At 33.2% G+C, this 17,818-nt stretch overlaps 1 protein-coding gene across 1 annotated transcript in view; it reads left to right on the forward strand.

Moving 5' to 3' along the window:
* LOC139493204 (fibropellin-1-like) overlaps positions 1-17,818 on the forward strand; it is a 31,957-nt gene that overhangs the window by 6,116 nt on the left and 8,023 nt on the right. The window contains exons 9-35 of the mRNA XM_071281407.1: positions 4,405-4,518; positions 4,957-5,070; positions 5,500-5,613; positions 5,848-5,961; positions 6,340-6,453; positions 6,891-7,004; positions 7,429-7,542; positions 7,780-7,893; positions 8,272-8,385; positions 8,822-8,935; positions 9,365-9,478; positions 9,714-9,827; positions 10,213-10,326; positions 10,764-10,877; positions 11,308-11,421; positions 11,657-11,770; positions 12,156-12,269; positions 12,470-12,583; positions 13,013-13,126; positions 13,362-13,475; positions 13,861-13,974; positions 14,411-14,524; positions 14,950-15,063; positions 15,299-15,412; positions 15,798-15,911; positions 17,032-17,145; positions 17,576-17,689. Of these exons, the coding sequence (XP_071137508.1) occupies positions 4,405-4,518; positions 4,957-5,070; positions 5,500-5,613; positions 5,848-5,961; positions 6,340-6,453; positions 6,891-7,004; positions 7,429-7,542; positions 7,780-7,893; positions 8,272-8,385; positions 8,822-8,935; positions 9,365-9,478; positions 9,714-9,827; positions 10,213-10,326; positions 10,764-10,877; positions 11,308-11,421; positions 11,657-11,770; positions 12,156-12,269; positions 12,470-12,583; positions 13,013-13,126; positions 13,362-13,475; positions 13,861-13,974; positions 14,411-14,524; positions 14,950-15,063; positions 15,299-15,412; positions 15,798-15,911; positions 17,032-17,145; positions 17,576-17,689 (3,078 nt within the window). The remainder of the gene's footprint in view (positions 1-4,404; positions 4,519-4,956; positions 5,071-5,499; positions 5,614-5,847; positions 5,962-6,339; positions 6,454-6,890; positions 7,005-7,428; positions 7,543-7,779; positions 7,894-8,271; positions 8,386-8,821; positions 8,936-9,364; positions 9,479-9,713; positions 9,828-10,212; positions 10,327-10,763; positions 10,878-11,307; positions 11,422-11,656; positions 11,771-12,155; positions 12,270-12,469; positions 12,584-13,012; positions 13,127-13,361; positions 13,476-13,860; positions 13,975-14,410; positions 14,525-14,949; positions 15,064-15,298; positions 15,413-15,797; positions 15,912-17,031; positions 17,146-17,575; positions 17,690-17,818) is intronic.

Below are 17,818 nucleotides of genomic sequence, written 5' to 3' on the forward strand. Positions count from 1 at the left end.
TAATTCTAATGCAATTATTTTGTTTCAATGGTTCTGATTGGATGACAGTTAGCGTAAAATTCTCTATCTCCTTGCTGTAACTAAGTAAGCCGACAGTTTGAATTGCTGAATATATTGACATGTAATGATAATGATAAGCAAAAAAACTAAAAAAAAAGTTTGCGACAGTAAAACTACCGATGGACGTCCTTAAAGCTTCAAATACAATACATTATATCTTAAATACCACTATCCTTACGTTTCTGCAATAAGCCTATAATGCTACTTCAAGCGAGACATTTATGCAAAAATTGCTTTTACGCGAGAGTTATGAAACTTTTCTTTCATTAATAAATAGACCAACTAAGAGACAAGTTTCACGTACACAAGGACTTATGCACATTGTGCGTGTTAGAATTTAATAAGTATGTAAGATTGTATCTTTTTTTACAATTTTGCGTTCAATTGTGCCATTTTTACCATTTAAATACATTGTACTTGTCAATAGAATGCCTTGGCGAATATCAACAACTAATTTATGAAAAAGGATTGAGTACAGATATGTCAAGAAGATTATATTTTGTATTTTTTTAATGAAAAACAAAGTCAATACTAAATATTCGTCTGTCATAAGTTATAAGTGTTAAATACCAGTAAGTTGGATATTGTAATTATCATTTTAGATTAGAAAGAAGTCAAAATATAATCTTCATGACACATCTGTAAATACCTTGTTTTTAAAACAGGTAATTACTATGTATTGTATCACTATTATATTGATAAGATCCTGTACTTTCGAGTCATAGATTTGAAAGAAGACAAAAAGTAATAAGAAGATTGTACAACGTGTGTAAAAACCTATGTTTCAAAAACATCAACGAAACAAGAGAAAAGTTATAATTTAAAGAATATCAAATATAAATATGTATAGAATGATTATGGTTTATAAACTATACTACATATGGAAATTATTGAATGTTGTCAGTTTACTTTCGATTTATGAGGTTGAATGACCCTCTTGTAATGCATGAGCAACATAAGCAACTCGACGGGTACCTCATGCAAGCAGGATATGTTTACCCTTCCAGACCACCCGCGATCAGTCCAAGTTTTTGGTCGGGTTTGTGTTGCTTAGTTTTTAGTTTTTTGTTTTCTATGTTTTGTCTTCTGTACTACTATTTATCTCTTTGTCTTTTTTTTTAGCCCTGTCGTTGTCAGTTTGTTTTGGATCTATGAGTTTGAATGTCCCTCTGGTATCTTTCCCCTCTCTTTTTTTCTTGTTTTTTCTCTATCGATTTATAGATTTTGAACAGCGGTATATATGAGACTGTCATAAAAGTGAGGGGTTAGCGCTATAAAACCAGGTTTAATCCACCATTTTCTACATTTGAAAATGCCTGTACCAATCAGGAATATGACAGTTCTTGTACATTCGTTTTTGATGTGTTTTGTTATTTGATTTTGCCATGTGATTATGGACTTTCCGAATTGAGTTTCCTCTGAGTGCAGTATTTTATGTGATTTTACTTTCTACTATTTAATGATAAATATATGAACACATGTTTTCAATTTAAAAACTGAATTTCATAATTTAAGTTTTAAAACAGATATATATTGTAAGACTCATTATCGAATTTGAACTAAATAGATAATTGACAAGACAACATAGTAGAGAAACTCTTTAAAATCAGTTTTCAATGTATGATATATTTCACCTAATATATTCAAGAAGTAATCTACAAACATATACAATGTGTAATTATTTTGGTAAATCATTTTCCCTATCAAACGATTATTACCTTAAACTTACTTTAAATTTCACTAGATTTAAACAAATATCAGGTTAAAAAAAGGTTCATGAGGCATACTAATAAAATCGAATACATAGAAACTCTTCATCTATAAATAGAACAAACACATGCATCGACGTTATTGCATATATATATAAGATATTGAATACATGGATCTTGAATCGAATCGTTTTTTTTTTAATTAATATTACCGAAATACAAAGTAATAACATCAATAGATCTACGAAATTGCTGATATTAATGAATGTGACTTATCTGTACGCCAGCTTCATGGTACCTGTCGTGATGGATTCAACTCATACACCTGCAAAATTGCCGCTAGATAACAAACAATAAGTTTTTTTTTACAAAAACTCGAACATCTAAGGTTTCCAGTAGGGTTCTGCATCCCCTTTAGAAAAAAATAAGGAATACTTGAAAATGGTTGAGATGGTATTTGAAAATGTTGACATTGGAAATTGATTGATATAGAGTTCCTATAACAAAAGACTGACTTTTCTGTCAATAATTATGAGTACTTTATATATACGAAGCATGTAATCTCAAGGGGAAGCTTTTCGTGTCAAGTTGTCCCTCATAAATATATACTCATGATTTCATTTGAAAAATAACGCATATTGAACATGATTGTCTGACTAGGTATACATTAATTACATATTTATAAAGGGCACTAATTGTAACAAACAATTTTCAATGTTCTAAATAACATCTTATTGTTTACAGATATTGATGAATGTGCGTCTGCACCCTGTGATAATGGAGGTAGATGTACTGATGAAGTGAATGGATACACCTGTGCATGTGCTCCAGGTTATAATGGAGTTCACTGTGAAATAGGTAAGTCTTTGTCATTCAGCGAGATTTATCAAAATCTATTTTAGTGCTTATTTTTATATTTCAATCAGTGTCACGTAAGAAAGTTAACGAATGGTGATAGTACGGTCTTCAACACGGAGCATTGGCTTATACCGACCATGTACAGCATGCTATAAAGGGCATTAAAAATGCCTAGTTTTAATAACAGTCAAGGTCGTTAAAAACTTCCATTTGTTATTATTTTAATAATTCGAACGAAATATTCAACAGTATAAGCTATAAACACTCAAAAAACGAGAAACACTTATTAACCACATCAACAAAGAACAACTACTGAACATCAGGTTCCAGACTTCGGACAGATACAGACAAAAAGCATTAGGTTATAATGTTTTTATAGTTCCCAAACACTGACTTTATCTGAAACTAAAGTGAAAATCACAACATAAAAAGACACACTATAAAGTATGAATTGAAATGGCCAACAAGTGAACATACACTAAACGAACAAATTTGATCTATGATAATGTCAATTCAAAATCAACAAAATAAGTAGTGAATAATAAGGACAACAGTCTGCTGCAGTGATATGTTACATGATTTCAGAAAGTCAATGATGTACATAGGTAAATTAAAATAATTTTGTTGTGAGGTAAACAGTATTAACTGAGGCACGAAATAATTTTTTTACAAAATTAATAATTTTGTGAATAAATTAGGACAAATGTCTACCGCTGTGATAGGTTAAATGATTACAGAAAGTTAACAATAAACTTGAACAAATAACCGCTAATTAAAATAATGTACAAAGGTAAATAAAAATATTTTTGTTGTTAGGTATACAGTATAAATTGAGGCAGGAATTATTTGTTTTACAAAATTAATAATTATGTGAATAAATTAGGACAACAGTCTACCGCTGTGATAGGTTAAATGATTACAGAAAGTTAACAATAAACTTGAACAAATAACCGCTAATTAAAATAATGTACAAAGGTAAATGAAAATATTTTTGTTGTTAGGTATACAGTATAAATTGAGATTGGCAATATTTTTTACAAAATAAATAATTGTGTTGTTCATAGTTTCAGAAATAGATCTTTTTGGGGATTGCATTTTTCCAATAAACATCTTAGATATTCTGCTATATGTTGTGAGAACACAGCCTTTAGTTCATAGAATTTCGGTTAAGGTTACAAAATATGAAATATGTTGATTCATTGATTTCAGATGTAGAAGGGCAGAACCTTTTGATGCAAAGCATTGCTTATAAAACAACTAACTTTTCTTTTTCAATACAATTCAGATATAGACGAATGTGCTCCAAAGCCATGTCAGAATGGAGGTACCTGTACTGATGGAATAATCGAATACACCTGCACATGTGCCGCTGGATATACAGACAATAACTGTCAAACAAGTAAGACAAATTGGAAACATTTTAGAATTCAACAGTGGTTTTCACCCCTTTGTAAAACAAAAGTAATTAATATTTGAAAATATGTGTGGTACATAACACATTGAAATATAGTGAGTTTGTAGGACAAAAACTCAATATTTCTTCTAATGATAATGTGTATTGTATATGTCGAAAGCACATGAACTCAACGTGAGGCTTCCTCTGTCGAGACGTCAGTCATAAAATATGATTTACTTGCTATAAAAATTTGATGTCATTTTGAATATGTACACATAAGGAACTTGATTGTCTGACTAAGTATAAGTTTTTGTAGGGTACCAATTGGACCACCTTTACTATTTTCTGGTCTGTTTATTCAGATCATCTTTTTGTTGACAGATATTGATGAATGTGCATCTGGACCTTGTGATAATGGAGGTAGCTGTACAGATGAAGTGAATCGATACACCTGCACATGTGCTCCAGGTTATAATGGAGTACACTGTGAAATAGGTAAGATTTTGTCAATCCATGGTATTTGTCAGCTTAAGTCAGAAAAGAAATATCAAAAGACTGATTTTCAAAATCGAATTAAGACCTTGTTGTTATACTGCTTTTGATAGTAATTTTCATTTAAGAAAGTTAAAGAATGAAGGCAGACAGTGTGATGTTCGTAAGGATTAATGAACAAATTCTACGGATTTTTTTATTCCGACAATAGATTACCTCAGCTAAATTCGACAAACCGTTTAGAATTTGGTGTCATCAATGCCCTTCAATTCTGTAACATTTTTTGGCCTTATCAACTTTTTGATTCGAGCGTCACTAATTGGTCTTTTGTAGACGAAACATGCATCTGGCGTACAAAATTTCTATGCTAGCATCTATGATGAGCGTTTGTGGTGATTGCAAGTTCCCATTAAACATCTTTTGTTTTGTATAATTTAACAGATATCAATGAATGTGCATCTGGACCATGTGAATACGGAGGTAGCTGTACTGATGAAGTGAATGGATACACCTGCACATGTGCTCCAGGTTATAATGGAGTTCACTGTGAAAGAGGTAAGTCTTTGTCATTCAGCGGGTTTTGTCAGATCAAGTCAAACTTAAAGTAATGAAAGACTGATTTTCGAAATCTAAATTCAGTCCTTTATTATATTTATCGTTCAGTTTGTTTAACTTAAAAAGTTATAGAATGGTGAGTTATGCGGTGTGACAGGATTTAGTGACTAAATTATCAGGATTTTCTTTCCCAAATTGGATTACATTAGCTGCTTTTGACAAATGTTTCTGATTTTTTGGTCCGCAATGCTCTTCAACTTTGTACTTATTTGGCCATTTTTTTACTTTTTGATTAGCGCGTCACCGATCAGTCTTTTTTAGCCGAAACGCACGTCTGGCGTACACAATTTCTATGCTAGTATAAATGATGAGCTTGTTTGTTGATTGCGTCTTCTCATTAAACATCTTTTGTCTTGTATAATTTAACAGATATCAATGAATGTGCATCTGGACCATGTGAACACGGAGGTAGCTGTACAGATAATGTGAATGGATACACATGTTCGTGTGTTCCCGGATATGACGGAGTTCATTGTGAAATAAGTAAGAAGACAGTTTTCTATTAGTGTCATCTTATTCTATCAATTGTAGTTAAATGAGATATTCTGCTATATGTTGTGAGAACAACACAGATTTGCCTTTAGTTCATAGAATTTCGGTTAAGGTTACAAAATATTAAATATGTTGATTCATTGATTGCAGATGTAAAGGGCAGAACCTTTTGATGCAAAGCATTGCTTATAAAACAACTAACTTTTCTTTTTCAATACAATTCAGATATAGACGAATGTGCTCCAAAGCCATGTCAGAATGGAGGTACCTGTTCTGATGGAATAAACGAATACACCTGCACATGTGCCGCTGGATATACAGACAAAAACTGTCAAACAAGTAAGACAAAATGGAAACATTTTAGAATTCAACAGTGGTTTTTACCCCTTTGTAACACAATAGTAAGTAATATTTGAAAATATGTGTGGTACATAACACATTGAAATATAGTGAGTTTGTAGTACAAAAACTCAATATTTCTTCTAATGATAATGTGTATTGTATATATCGAAAGCATATGAACTCAACGTGAGGCTTCCTCTGTCGAGTTGTCAGTCAGAAAATATGATTTACTTGCTATAAAAATTTGATGTCATTTTGAATATGTACACATAAGGAACTTGATTGTCTGACTAAGTATAAGTTTTTGTAGGGTACCAATTGGACCACCTTTACTATTTTCTGGTCTGTTTATTCGGATCATCTTTTTGTTGACAGATATTGATGAATGTGCATCTGGACCTTGTGATAATGGAGGTAGCTGTACAGATGAAGTGAATGGATACACCTGCACATGTGCTCCAGGGTATAATGGAGTACACTGTGAAATAGGTTAGATTTTGTCAATTCATGGGATTTGTCAGCTCAAGTCAGAAAAGATATATCAAAAGACTGATTTTCAAAATCAAATTAAGACCTTGTTTTCATACTGCTTTTAACATTGCGTTTCATTTTAGGAAATTTAAGAATGAAGACAGACAATGTAATGTTCATAAGGATTAATGAACAAATACTACGAATTGTTTTATTCCAACAATAGAATACCTCAGCTAAATTCGACAAAACGTTTAGAATTTTTGTGTCCTCAATGCCCTTCAATTTTGTATCATTTATTGGCCTTATCAACTTTTGATTCGAGCGCCACTGATTGGTCTTTTGTAGACGAAACATGCATCAGGCGTACAAATTTCTATACTAGTATCTATGATGAGCGTGTGTGTTGATTGCAAGTTCCCATTAAACATCTTTTGTTTTGTATAATTTAACAGATATCAATGAATGTGCATCTGGACCATGTGAACACGGAGGTAGCTGTACTGATGAAGTGAATGGATACACCTGCACATGTGCTCCAGGTTATAATGGAGTTTACTGTGAAAGAGGTAAGTCTGTCATTCAGCGGGTTTTGTCAGCTCAAGTCAAACATCAAATAATAAAAGACTGAATTTCGAAATGTAAATTTGGTCCATTTTTTTTATTTATCGTTGTTTCACTTTAGAAAGTTATAGAATGATGAGTTATGAGGCGTGAAAGGATTTGGTGACCAAATAATCAGGATTTTCTTTCCCAGGAATAGATTACATTTGCTGCTTTTGACAAATGTTTCTGATTTTTTGGTCCGCAATGCTCTTCAACTTTGTACTTATTTGGCCATTTTTTTACTTTTTTATTAGAGCGTCACCGATTAGTCTTTTGTAGCCGAAACGCACGTCTGGCGTACACAATTTCTATGCTAGTATATATGATGAGCTTTTTTGTTGATTGTGTCGTCCCATTAAACATCTTTTGTTTTTTATAATTTAACAGATATCAATGAATGTGCATCTGGACCATGTGAACACGGAGGTAGCTGTACAGATAATGTGAATGGATACACATGTTCGTGTGTCCCCGGATATGACGGAGTTCATTGTGAAATAAGTAAGAAGACAGTTTTTTTTTATTAGTGTCATCTAAATCTATCATTTGTAATTAAATGAGATATTCTGCTATTTGTTGTGAGAACAACACAGATTTGGCTTTAGTTCATAGCATTTCGGTTAAGGTTACAAAATATGAAATATGTTGATTCATTGATTGCAGATGTAAAAGGCAGAACCTTTTGATGCAAAGCATTACTTATAAAACAACTAACTTTTCTTTTTCAATACCATTCAGATATAGACGAATGTGCTCCAAAGCCATGTCAGAATGGAGGTACCTGTACTGATGGAATAAACGAATACACCTGCACATGTGCCGCTGGATATACAGACAATAACTGTCAAACAAGTAAGACAAAATGGAAACATTTTTGAATCCAACAGTGGTTTTCACCCCTTTGTAAAACAATAGTAAGTAATATTTGAAAATATGTGTGGTATATAACACATTGGAATATAGTGAGTTTGTAGGACAAAAACTCAATATTTCTTCTAATGATAATGTGTATTGTATATGTCGAAAGCATATGAACTCAACGTGAGGCTTCCTCTGTCGAAACGTCAGTCAGAAAATATGATTTACTTGCTATAAATATTTGATGTCATTTTGAACATGTACACATAAGGAACTTGATTGTCTGACTAAGTATAAGTTTTTGTAGGGTACGAATAGGACCACCTTTACTAGTTTCTGGTCTGTTTACACAGATCATGTTTTTGTTTACAGATATTAATGAATGTGCGTCTGGACCTTGTGATAATGGAGGTAGCTGTACAGATGAAGTGAATGGATACACCTGCACATGTGCGCCTGGTTATAATGGAGTTCACTGTGAAATAGGTAAGATTTTGTCAATCTATGGGATTTGTCAGTTCAAGTCAGAAAAGACATATCAAAAGACTGATTTTCAAAATCAAATTAAGACCTTGTTTTCATACTGCTTTTAATAGTGCCTTTCATTTTAGGAATTTAAAGAATGAAGACAGACAATGTGATGTTCATAAGGATTAATGAACAAATACTACGGATTTTTTATTCCAACAATAGAATACCTCAGCTAAATTCGACAAAACGTTTAGAATTTTTGTGTCTTCAATGCCCTTCAATTTTGTATCTTTTATTGGCCTTATCAACTTTTGATTCGAGCGCCACTGATGAGTCCTTTGTAGACGAAACATGCATCTTGCGTACAAATTTCTATGCTAGCATCTATGATGAGCGTGTGTGTTGATTGCAACTTCCCATTAAACATCTTTTGTTTTGTATAATTTAACAGATATAAATGAATGTGCATCTGGACCATGTGAACACGGAGGTAGCTGTACTGATGAAGTGAATGGATACACCTGCACATGTGCTCCAGGTTATAATGGAGTTCACTGTGAAAGAGGTAAGTATGTCATTCAGCGGGTTTTGTCAGCTCAAGTCAAACATCAAATAATGAAAGACTGAATTTCGAAATGTAAATTTGGTCCTTTTTTATATTTATCGTTCAGTTTGTTTCACTTTAGAAAGTTATAGAATGGTGAGTTATGAGGTGTGAAAGGATTTGGTGACCAAATAATCAGGATTTTCTTTCCCAGGAATAGATTACATTAGCTGCTTTTGACAAATGGTTATGATTTTTTGGTCCGCAATGCTCTTCAACTTTGTACTTATTTGGCCATTTTTTTACTTTTTTATTAGAGCGTCACCGATTAGTCTTTTGTAGCCGAAACGCACGTCTGGCGTACACAATTTCTATGCTAGTATATATGATGAGCTTTTTTGTTGATTGCGTCGTCCCATTAAACATCTTTTGTTTTATATAATTTAACAGATATCAATGAATGTGCATCTGGACCATGTGAACACGGAGGTAGCTGTACAGATAATGTGAATGGATACACATGTTCATGTGTCCCCGGATATGACGGAGTTCATTGTGAAATAAGTAAGAAGACAGTTTTTTTATTAGTGTTATCTCATTTTATCATTTGTAATTAAATGAGATATTCTGCTATATGTTGTGAGTTCCACACAGATTTGGCTTTAGTTCATAGAATTTCGGTTAAGGTTACAAAATATGAAATATGTTGATTCATTGATTGCAGATGTAAAAGGCAGAACCTTTTGATGCAAAGCATTGCTTATAAAACAACTAATTTTTCTTTTTCAATATCATTCAGATATAGACGAATGTGCTCCAAAGCCATGTCAGAATGGAGGTACCTGTACTGATGGAATAAACGAATACACCTGCACATGTGCCGCTGGATATACAGACAATAACTGTCAAACAAGTAAGACAAAATGGAAACATTTTTGAATCCAACAGTGGTTTTCACCCCTTTGTAAAACAATAGTAAGTAATATTTGAAAATATGTGGGGTATATAACACATTGGAATATAGTGAGTTTGTAGGACGAAAACTCAATATTTCTTCTATCTTCTAATGATAATGTGTATTGTATATGTCGAAAGCATATGAACTCAACGTGAGGCTTCCTCTGTCGAAACGTCAGTCAGAAAATATGATTTACTTGCTATAAAAATTTGATGTCATTTTGAATATGTACACATAAGGAACTTGATTGTCTGACTAAGTATAAGTTTTTGTAGGATACCAATTGGAGCACCTTTACTAGTTTCTGGTCTATTTACACAGATCATCTTTTTGTTTACAGATATTGATGAATGTGCGTCTGGACCTTGTGATAATGGAGGTAGCTGTACAGATGAAGTGAATCGATACACCTGCACATGTGCGCCAGGTTATAATGGAGTTCACTGTAAAATAGGTAAGATTTTGTCAATCCATGGGATTTGTCAGCTCAAGTTAGAAAAGACATATCAAAAGACTGATTTTCAAAATCAAATTAAGACCTTGTTTTCATACTGCTTTTAATAGTAAGTTTCATTTTATGAATCTAAAGAATGAAGACAGACAATGTGATGTTCATAAGAATTAATGAACAAATACTACGGATGTTTTATTCCAACAATAGAATACCTCAGCTAAATTCGACAAAACGTTTAGAATTGTTGTGTCCAAAATGCCCTTCAATTTCGTATCTTTTATTGGCCTTATCAACTTTTTGATTCGAGCGCCACTGATGGGTCCTTCGTAGACAAAACATGCATCTTGCGTACAAATGTCTATGCTAGCATCTATGATGAGCGTGTGTGTTGATTGCAAGTTCCCATTAAACATCTTTTGTTTTGTATAATTTAACAGATATAAATGAATGTGCATCTGGACCATGTGAACACGGGGGTAGCTGTACTGATGAAGTGAATGGATACACCTGCACATGTGCTCCAGGTTATAATGGAGTTCACTGTGAAAGAGGTAAGTATGTCATTCATCGGGTTTTGTCAGCTCAAGTCAAACATCAAATAATGAAAGACTGAATTTCGAAATGTAAATTTGGTCCTTTTTTATATTTATCGTTCAGTTTGTTTCACTTTAGAAAGTTATAGAATGGTGAGTTATGAGGTGTGAAAGGATTTGGTGACCAAATAATCAAGATTTTCTTTCCCAGGAATAGATTACATTAGCTGCTTTTGACAAATGTTTATGATTTTTTGGTCCGCAATACTCTTCAACTTTTGTACTTATTTGGTCATTTTTTTACTTTTTTATTAGAGCGTCACCGATTAGTCTTTTGTAGCCGAAACGCACGTCTGGCGTACACAATTTCTATGCTAGTATATATGATGAGCTTTTTTGTTGATTGCGTCGTCCCATTAAACATCTTTTGTTTTATATAATTTAACAGATATCAATGAATGTGCATCTGGACCATGTGAACACGGAGGTAGCTGTACAGATAATGTGAATGGATACACATGTTCATGTGTCCCCGGATATGACGGAGTTCATTGTGAAATAAGTAAGAAGACAGTTTTTTTATTAGTGTTATCTCATTTTATCATTTGTAATTAAATGAGATATTCTGCTATATGTTGTGAGTTCCACACAGATTTGGCTTTAGTTCATAGAATTTCGGTTAAGGATACAAAATATGAAATATGTTGATTCATTGATTGCAGATGTAAAAGGCAGAACCTTTTGATTCAAAGCATTGCTTATAAAACAACTAATTTTTCTTTTTCAATATCATTCAGATATAGACGAATGTGCTCCAAAGCCATGTCAGAATGGAGGTACCTGTACTGATGGAATAAACGAATACACCTGCACATGTGCCGCTGGATATACAGACAATAACTGTCAAACAAGTAAGACAAAATGGAAACATTTTTGAATCCAACAGTGGTTTTCACCCCTTTGTAAAACAATAGTAAGTAATATTTGAAAATATGTGGGGTATATAACACATTGGAATATAGTGAGTTTGTAGGACGAAAACTCAATATTTCTTCTATCTTCTAATGATAATGTGTATTGCATATGTAGAAAGCATATGAACTCAACGTGAGGCTTCCTCTGTCGAAACGTCAGTCAGAAAATATGATTTACTTGCTATAAAAATTTGATGTCATTTTGAATATGTACACATAAGGAACTTGATTGTCTGACTAAGTATAAGTTTTTGTAGGATACCTATTGGACCACCTTTACTAGTTTCTGGTCTATTTACACAGATCATCTTTTTGTTTACAGATATTGATGAATGTGCGTCTGGACCTTGTGATAATGGAGGTAGCTGTACAGATGAAGTGAATGGATACACCTGCACATGTGCGCCAGGTTATAATGGAGTTCACTGTGAAATAGGTAAGATTTTGTCAATCCATGGGATTTGTCAGCTCAAGTTAGAAAAGACATATCAAAAGACTGATTTTCAAAATCAAATTAAGACCTTTGTAGACGAAACATGCATCTTGCGTACAAATTTCTATGCTAGCATCTATGATGAGCGTGTGTGTTGATTGCAACTTCCCATTAAACATCTTTTGTTTTGTATAATTTAACAGATATAAATGAATGTGCATCTGGACCATGTGAACACGGAGGTAGCTGTACTGATGAAGTGAATGGATACACCTGCACATGTGCTCCAGGTTATAATGGAGTTCACTGTGAAAGAGGTAAGTATGTCATTCAGCGGGTTTTGTCAGCTCAAGTCAAACATCAAATAATGAAAGACTGAATTTCGAAATGTAAATTTGGTCCTTTTTTATATTTATCGTTCAGTTTGTTTCACTTTAGAAAGTTATAGAATGGTGAGTTATGAGGTGTGAAAGGATTTGGTGACCAAATAATCAGGATTCTCTTTCCCAGGAATAGATTACATTAGCTGCTTTTGACAAATGGTTATGATTTTTTGGTCCGCAATGCTCTTCAACTTTGTACTTATTTGGCCATTTTTTTACTTTTTTATTAGAGCGTCACCGATTAGTCTTTTGTAGCCGAAACGCACGTCTAGCGTACACAATTTATATGCTAGTATATATGATGAGCTTTTTTGTTGATTGCGTCGTCCCATTAAACATCTTTTGTTTTATATAATTTAACAGATATCAATGAATGTGCATCTGGACCATGTGAACACGGAGGTAGCTGTACAGATAATGTGAATGGATACACATGTTCATGTGTCCCCGGATATGACGGAGTTCATTGTGAAATAAGTAAGAAGACAGTTTTTTTATTAGTGTTATCTCATTTTATCATTTGTAATTAAATGAGATATTCTGCTATATGTTGTGAGTTCCACACAGATTTGGCTTTAGTTCATAGAATTTCGGTTAAGGTTACAAATTATGAAATATGTTGATTCATTGATTGCAGATGTAAAAGGCAGAACCTTTTGATGCAAAGCATTGCTTATAAAACAACTAATTTTTCTTTTTCAATATCATTCAGATATAGACGAATGTGCTCCAAAGCCATGTCAGAATGGAGGTACCTGTACTGATGGAATAAACGAATACACCTGCACATGTGCCGCTGGATATACAGACAATAACTGTCAAACAAGTAAGACAAAATGGAAACATTTTTGAATCCAACAGTGGTTTTCACCCCTTTGTAAAACAATAGTAAGTAACATTTGAAAATATGTGGGGTATATAACACATTGGAATATAGTGAGTTTGTAGGACGAAAACTCAATATTTCTTCTATCTTCTAATGATAATGTGTATTGCATATGTAGAAAGCATATGAACTCAACGTGAGGCTTCCTCTGTCGAAACGTCAGTCAGAAAATATGATTTACTTGCTATAAAAATTTGATGTCATTTTGAATATGTACACATAAGGAACTTGATTGTCTGACTAAGTATAAGTTTTTGTAGGATACCAATTGGACCACCTTTACTAGTTTCTGGTCTATTTACACAGATCATCTTTTTGTTTACAGATATTGATGAATGTGCGTCTGGACCTTGTGATAATGGAGGTAGCTGTACAGATGAAGTGAATGGATACACCTGCACATGTGCGCCAGGTTATAATGGAGTTCACTGTGAAATAGGTAAGATTTTGTCAATCCATGGGATTTGTCAGCTCAAGTTAGAAAAGACATATCAAAAGACTGATTTTCAAAATCAAATTAAGACCTTGTTTTCATACTGCTTTTAATAGTGCGTTTCATTTTATGAATTTAAAGAATGAAGACAGACAATGTGATGTTCATAAGGATTAATGAACAAATACTACGGATTTTTTATTCCAACAATAGAATACCTCAGCTAAATTCGACAAAACGTTTAGAATTTTTGTGTCTTCAATGCCCTTCAATTTTGTATCTTTTATTGGCCTTATCAACTTTTGATTCGAGCGCCACTGATGGGTCCTTTGTAGACGAAACATGCATCTTGCGTACAAATTTCTATGCGAGCATCTATGATGAGCGTGTGTGTTGATTGCAACTTCCCATTAAACATCTTTTGTTTTGTATAATTTAACAGATATAAATGAATGTGCATCTGGACCATGTGAACACGGAGGTAGCTGTACTGATGAAGTGAATGGATACACCTGCACATGTGCTCCAGGTTATAATGGAGTTCACTGTGAAAGAGGTAAGTATGTCATTCAGCGGGTTTTGTCAGCTCAAGTCAAACATCAAATAATGAAAGACTGAATTTCGAAATGTAAATTTGGTCCTTTTTTATATTTATCGTTCAGTTTGTTTTAGAAAGTTATAGAATGGTGAGTTATGAGGTGTGAAAGCATTTGGTGACCAAATAATCAGGATTTCCTTTCCCAGGAATAGATTACATTAGCTGCTTTTGACAAATGGTTATGATTTTTTGGTCCGCAATGCTCTTCAACTTTTGTACTTATTTGGTCATTTTTTTACTTTTTTATTAGAGCGTCACCGATTAGTCTTTTGTAGCCGAAACGCACGTCTGGCGTACACAATTTCTATGCTAGTATATATGATGAGCTTTTTTGTTGATTGCGTCGTCCCATTAAACATCTTTTGTTTTATATAATTTAACAGATATCAATGAATGTGCATCTGGACCATGTGAACACGGAGGTAGCTGTACAGATAATGTGAATGGATACACATGTTCATGTGTCCCCGGATATGACGGAGTTCATTGTGAAATAAGTAAGAAGACAGTTTTTTTATTAGTGTTATCTCATTTTATCATTTGTACTTAAATGAGATATTCTGCTATATGTTGTGAGTTCCACACAGATTTGGCTTTAGTTCATAGAATTTCGGTTAAGGTTACAAAATATGAAATATGTTGATTCATTGATTGCAGATGTAAAAGGCAGAACCTTTTGATTCAAAGCACTGCTTATAAAACAACTAATTTTTCTTTTTCAATATCATTCAGATATAGACGAATGTGCTCCAAAGCCATGTCAGAATGGAGGTACCTGTACTGATGGAATAAACGAATACACCTGCACATGTGCCGCTGGATATACAGACAATAACTGTCAAACAAGTAAGACAAAATGGAAACATTTTTGAATCCAACAGTGGTTTTCACCCCTTTGTAAAACAATAGTAAGTAATATTTGAAAATATGTGGGGTATATAACACATTGGAATATAGTGAGTTTGTAGGACGAAAACTCAATATTTCTTCTATCTTCTAATGATAATGTGTATTGCATATGTAGAAAGCATATGAACTCAACGTGAGGCTTCCTCTGTCGAAACGTCAGTCAGAAAATATGATTTACTTGCTATAAAAATTTGATGTCATTTTGAATATGTACACATAAGGAACTTGATTGTCTGACTAAGTATAAGTTTTTGTAGGATACCAATTGGACCACCTTTACTAGTTTCTGGTCTATTTACACGGATCATCTTTTTGTTTACAGATATTGATGAATGTGCGTCGGGACCTTGTGATAATGGAGGTCGCTGTACAGATGAAGTGAATGGATACACCTGCACATGTGCGCCAGGTTATAATGGAGTTCACTGTGAAATAGGTAAGATTTTGTCAATCCATGGGATTTGTCAGCTCAAGTTAGAAAAGACATATCAATAGACTGATTTTTAAAATCAAATTAAGACCTTGTTTTCATACTGCTTTTAATAGTAAGTTTCATTTTATGAATTTAAAGAATGAAGACAGACAATGTGATGTTCATAAGGATTAATGAACAAATACTACGGATGTTTTATTCCAACAATAGAATACCTCAGCTAAATTCAACAAAACGTTTAGAATTGTTGTGTCCAAAATGCCCTTCAATTTCGTATCTTTTATTGGCCTTATCAACTTTTTGATTCGAGCGCCACTGATGGGTCCTTCGTAGACAAAACATGCATCTTGCGTACAAATGTCTATGCTAGCATCTATGATGAGCGTGTGTGTTGATTGCAACTTCCCATTAAACATCTTTTGTTTTGTATAATTTACTGTGCTTATCCAGTGACCTTTGGGGTATCACAATAGCAATGGCCAAAACAGTTTACCAAATTGCAGTTAGATTTATTCTCCAACTAACTGATCAACTGGTAAAATGTTTTAGCAGATTGTTCAAGTGAAATGTTGTTAGTATGAAGTGAGTGCTGTGAAATCAAAAGTAATACTTACCATCCAGATCCAGTTAGTTGATATCTTTGTCAATTGTTTCAAACACAAAAATGACTTACTATAGTATGAGTCACTGAATAAGAAGGTCTAATTTTGACATGGAAACTTCTATCATAAATAGATTTTATAAATAAATAGTTCAAACCATTGTTTTGTAGATGTATATTTTATAGCTTTGTCTTCTAAGACAAAGCTATTGTGTAATTATGACTCGTATAATATTTTCTATACAAATTACTGATCTGCTGGCATTAAAGGGAAATAATTTTTATTGAGTTATTGTAGACTAAAAAATTCGACAAAACGTTTAGAATTGTTGTGTCCAAAATGCCCTTCAATTTCGTATCTTTTATTGGCCTTATCAACTTTTTGATTCGAGCGCCACTGATGGGTCCTTCGTAGACAAAACATGCATCTTGCGTACAAATGTCTATGCTATCATCTATGATGAGCGTGTGTGTTGATTGCAACTTCCCATTAAACATCTTTTGTTTTGTATAATTTAACAGATATAAATGAATGTGCATCTGGACCATGTGAACACGGAGGTAGCTGTACTGATGAAGTGAATGGATACACCTGCACATGTGCTCCAGGTTATAATGGAGTTCACTGTGAAAGAGGTAAGTATGTCATTCAGCGGGTTTTGTCAGCTCAAGTCAAACATCAAATAATGAAAGACTGAATTTCGAAATGTAAATTTGGTCCTTTTTTATATTTATCGTTCAGTTTGTTTCACTTTAGAAAGTTATAGAATGGTGAGTTATGAGGTGTGAAAGGATTTGGTGACCAAATAATCAGGATTTTCTTTCCCAGGAATAGATTACATTAGCTGCTTTTGACAAATGTTTATGATTTTTTGGTCCGCAATACTCTTCAACTTTTGTACTTATTTGGTCATTTTTTTACTTTTTTATTAGAGCGTCACCGATTAGTCTTTTGTAGCCGAAACGCACGTCTGGCGTACACAATTTCTATGCTAGTATATATGATGAGCTTTTTTGTTGATTGCGTCGTCCCATTAAACATCTTTTGTTTTATATAATTTAACAGATATCAATGAATGTGCATCTGGACCATGTGAACACGGAGGTAGCTGTACAGATAATGTGAATGGATACACATGTTCATGTGTCCCCGGATATGACGGAGTTCATTGTGAAATAAGTAAGAAGACAGTTTTTTTATTAGTGTTATCTCATTTTATCATTTGTACTTAAGGTAGCACAATACAAAGATTTTATAACTCCAACTCCCAAGTTTTAAAATGCTGTAACTTTCTTAATAAAGCTTGAA

The sequence above is a fragment of the Mytilus edulis genome, chromosome 10 (assembly GCF_963676685.1).
Source record: "Mytilus edulis chromosome 10, xbMytEdul2.2, whole genome shotgun sequence".
NCBI classification, from domain to species: Eukaryota; Metazoa; Mollusca; class Bivalvia; order Mytilida; family Mytilidae; genus Mytilus; species Mytilus edulis.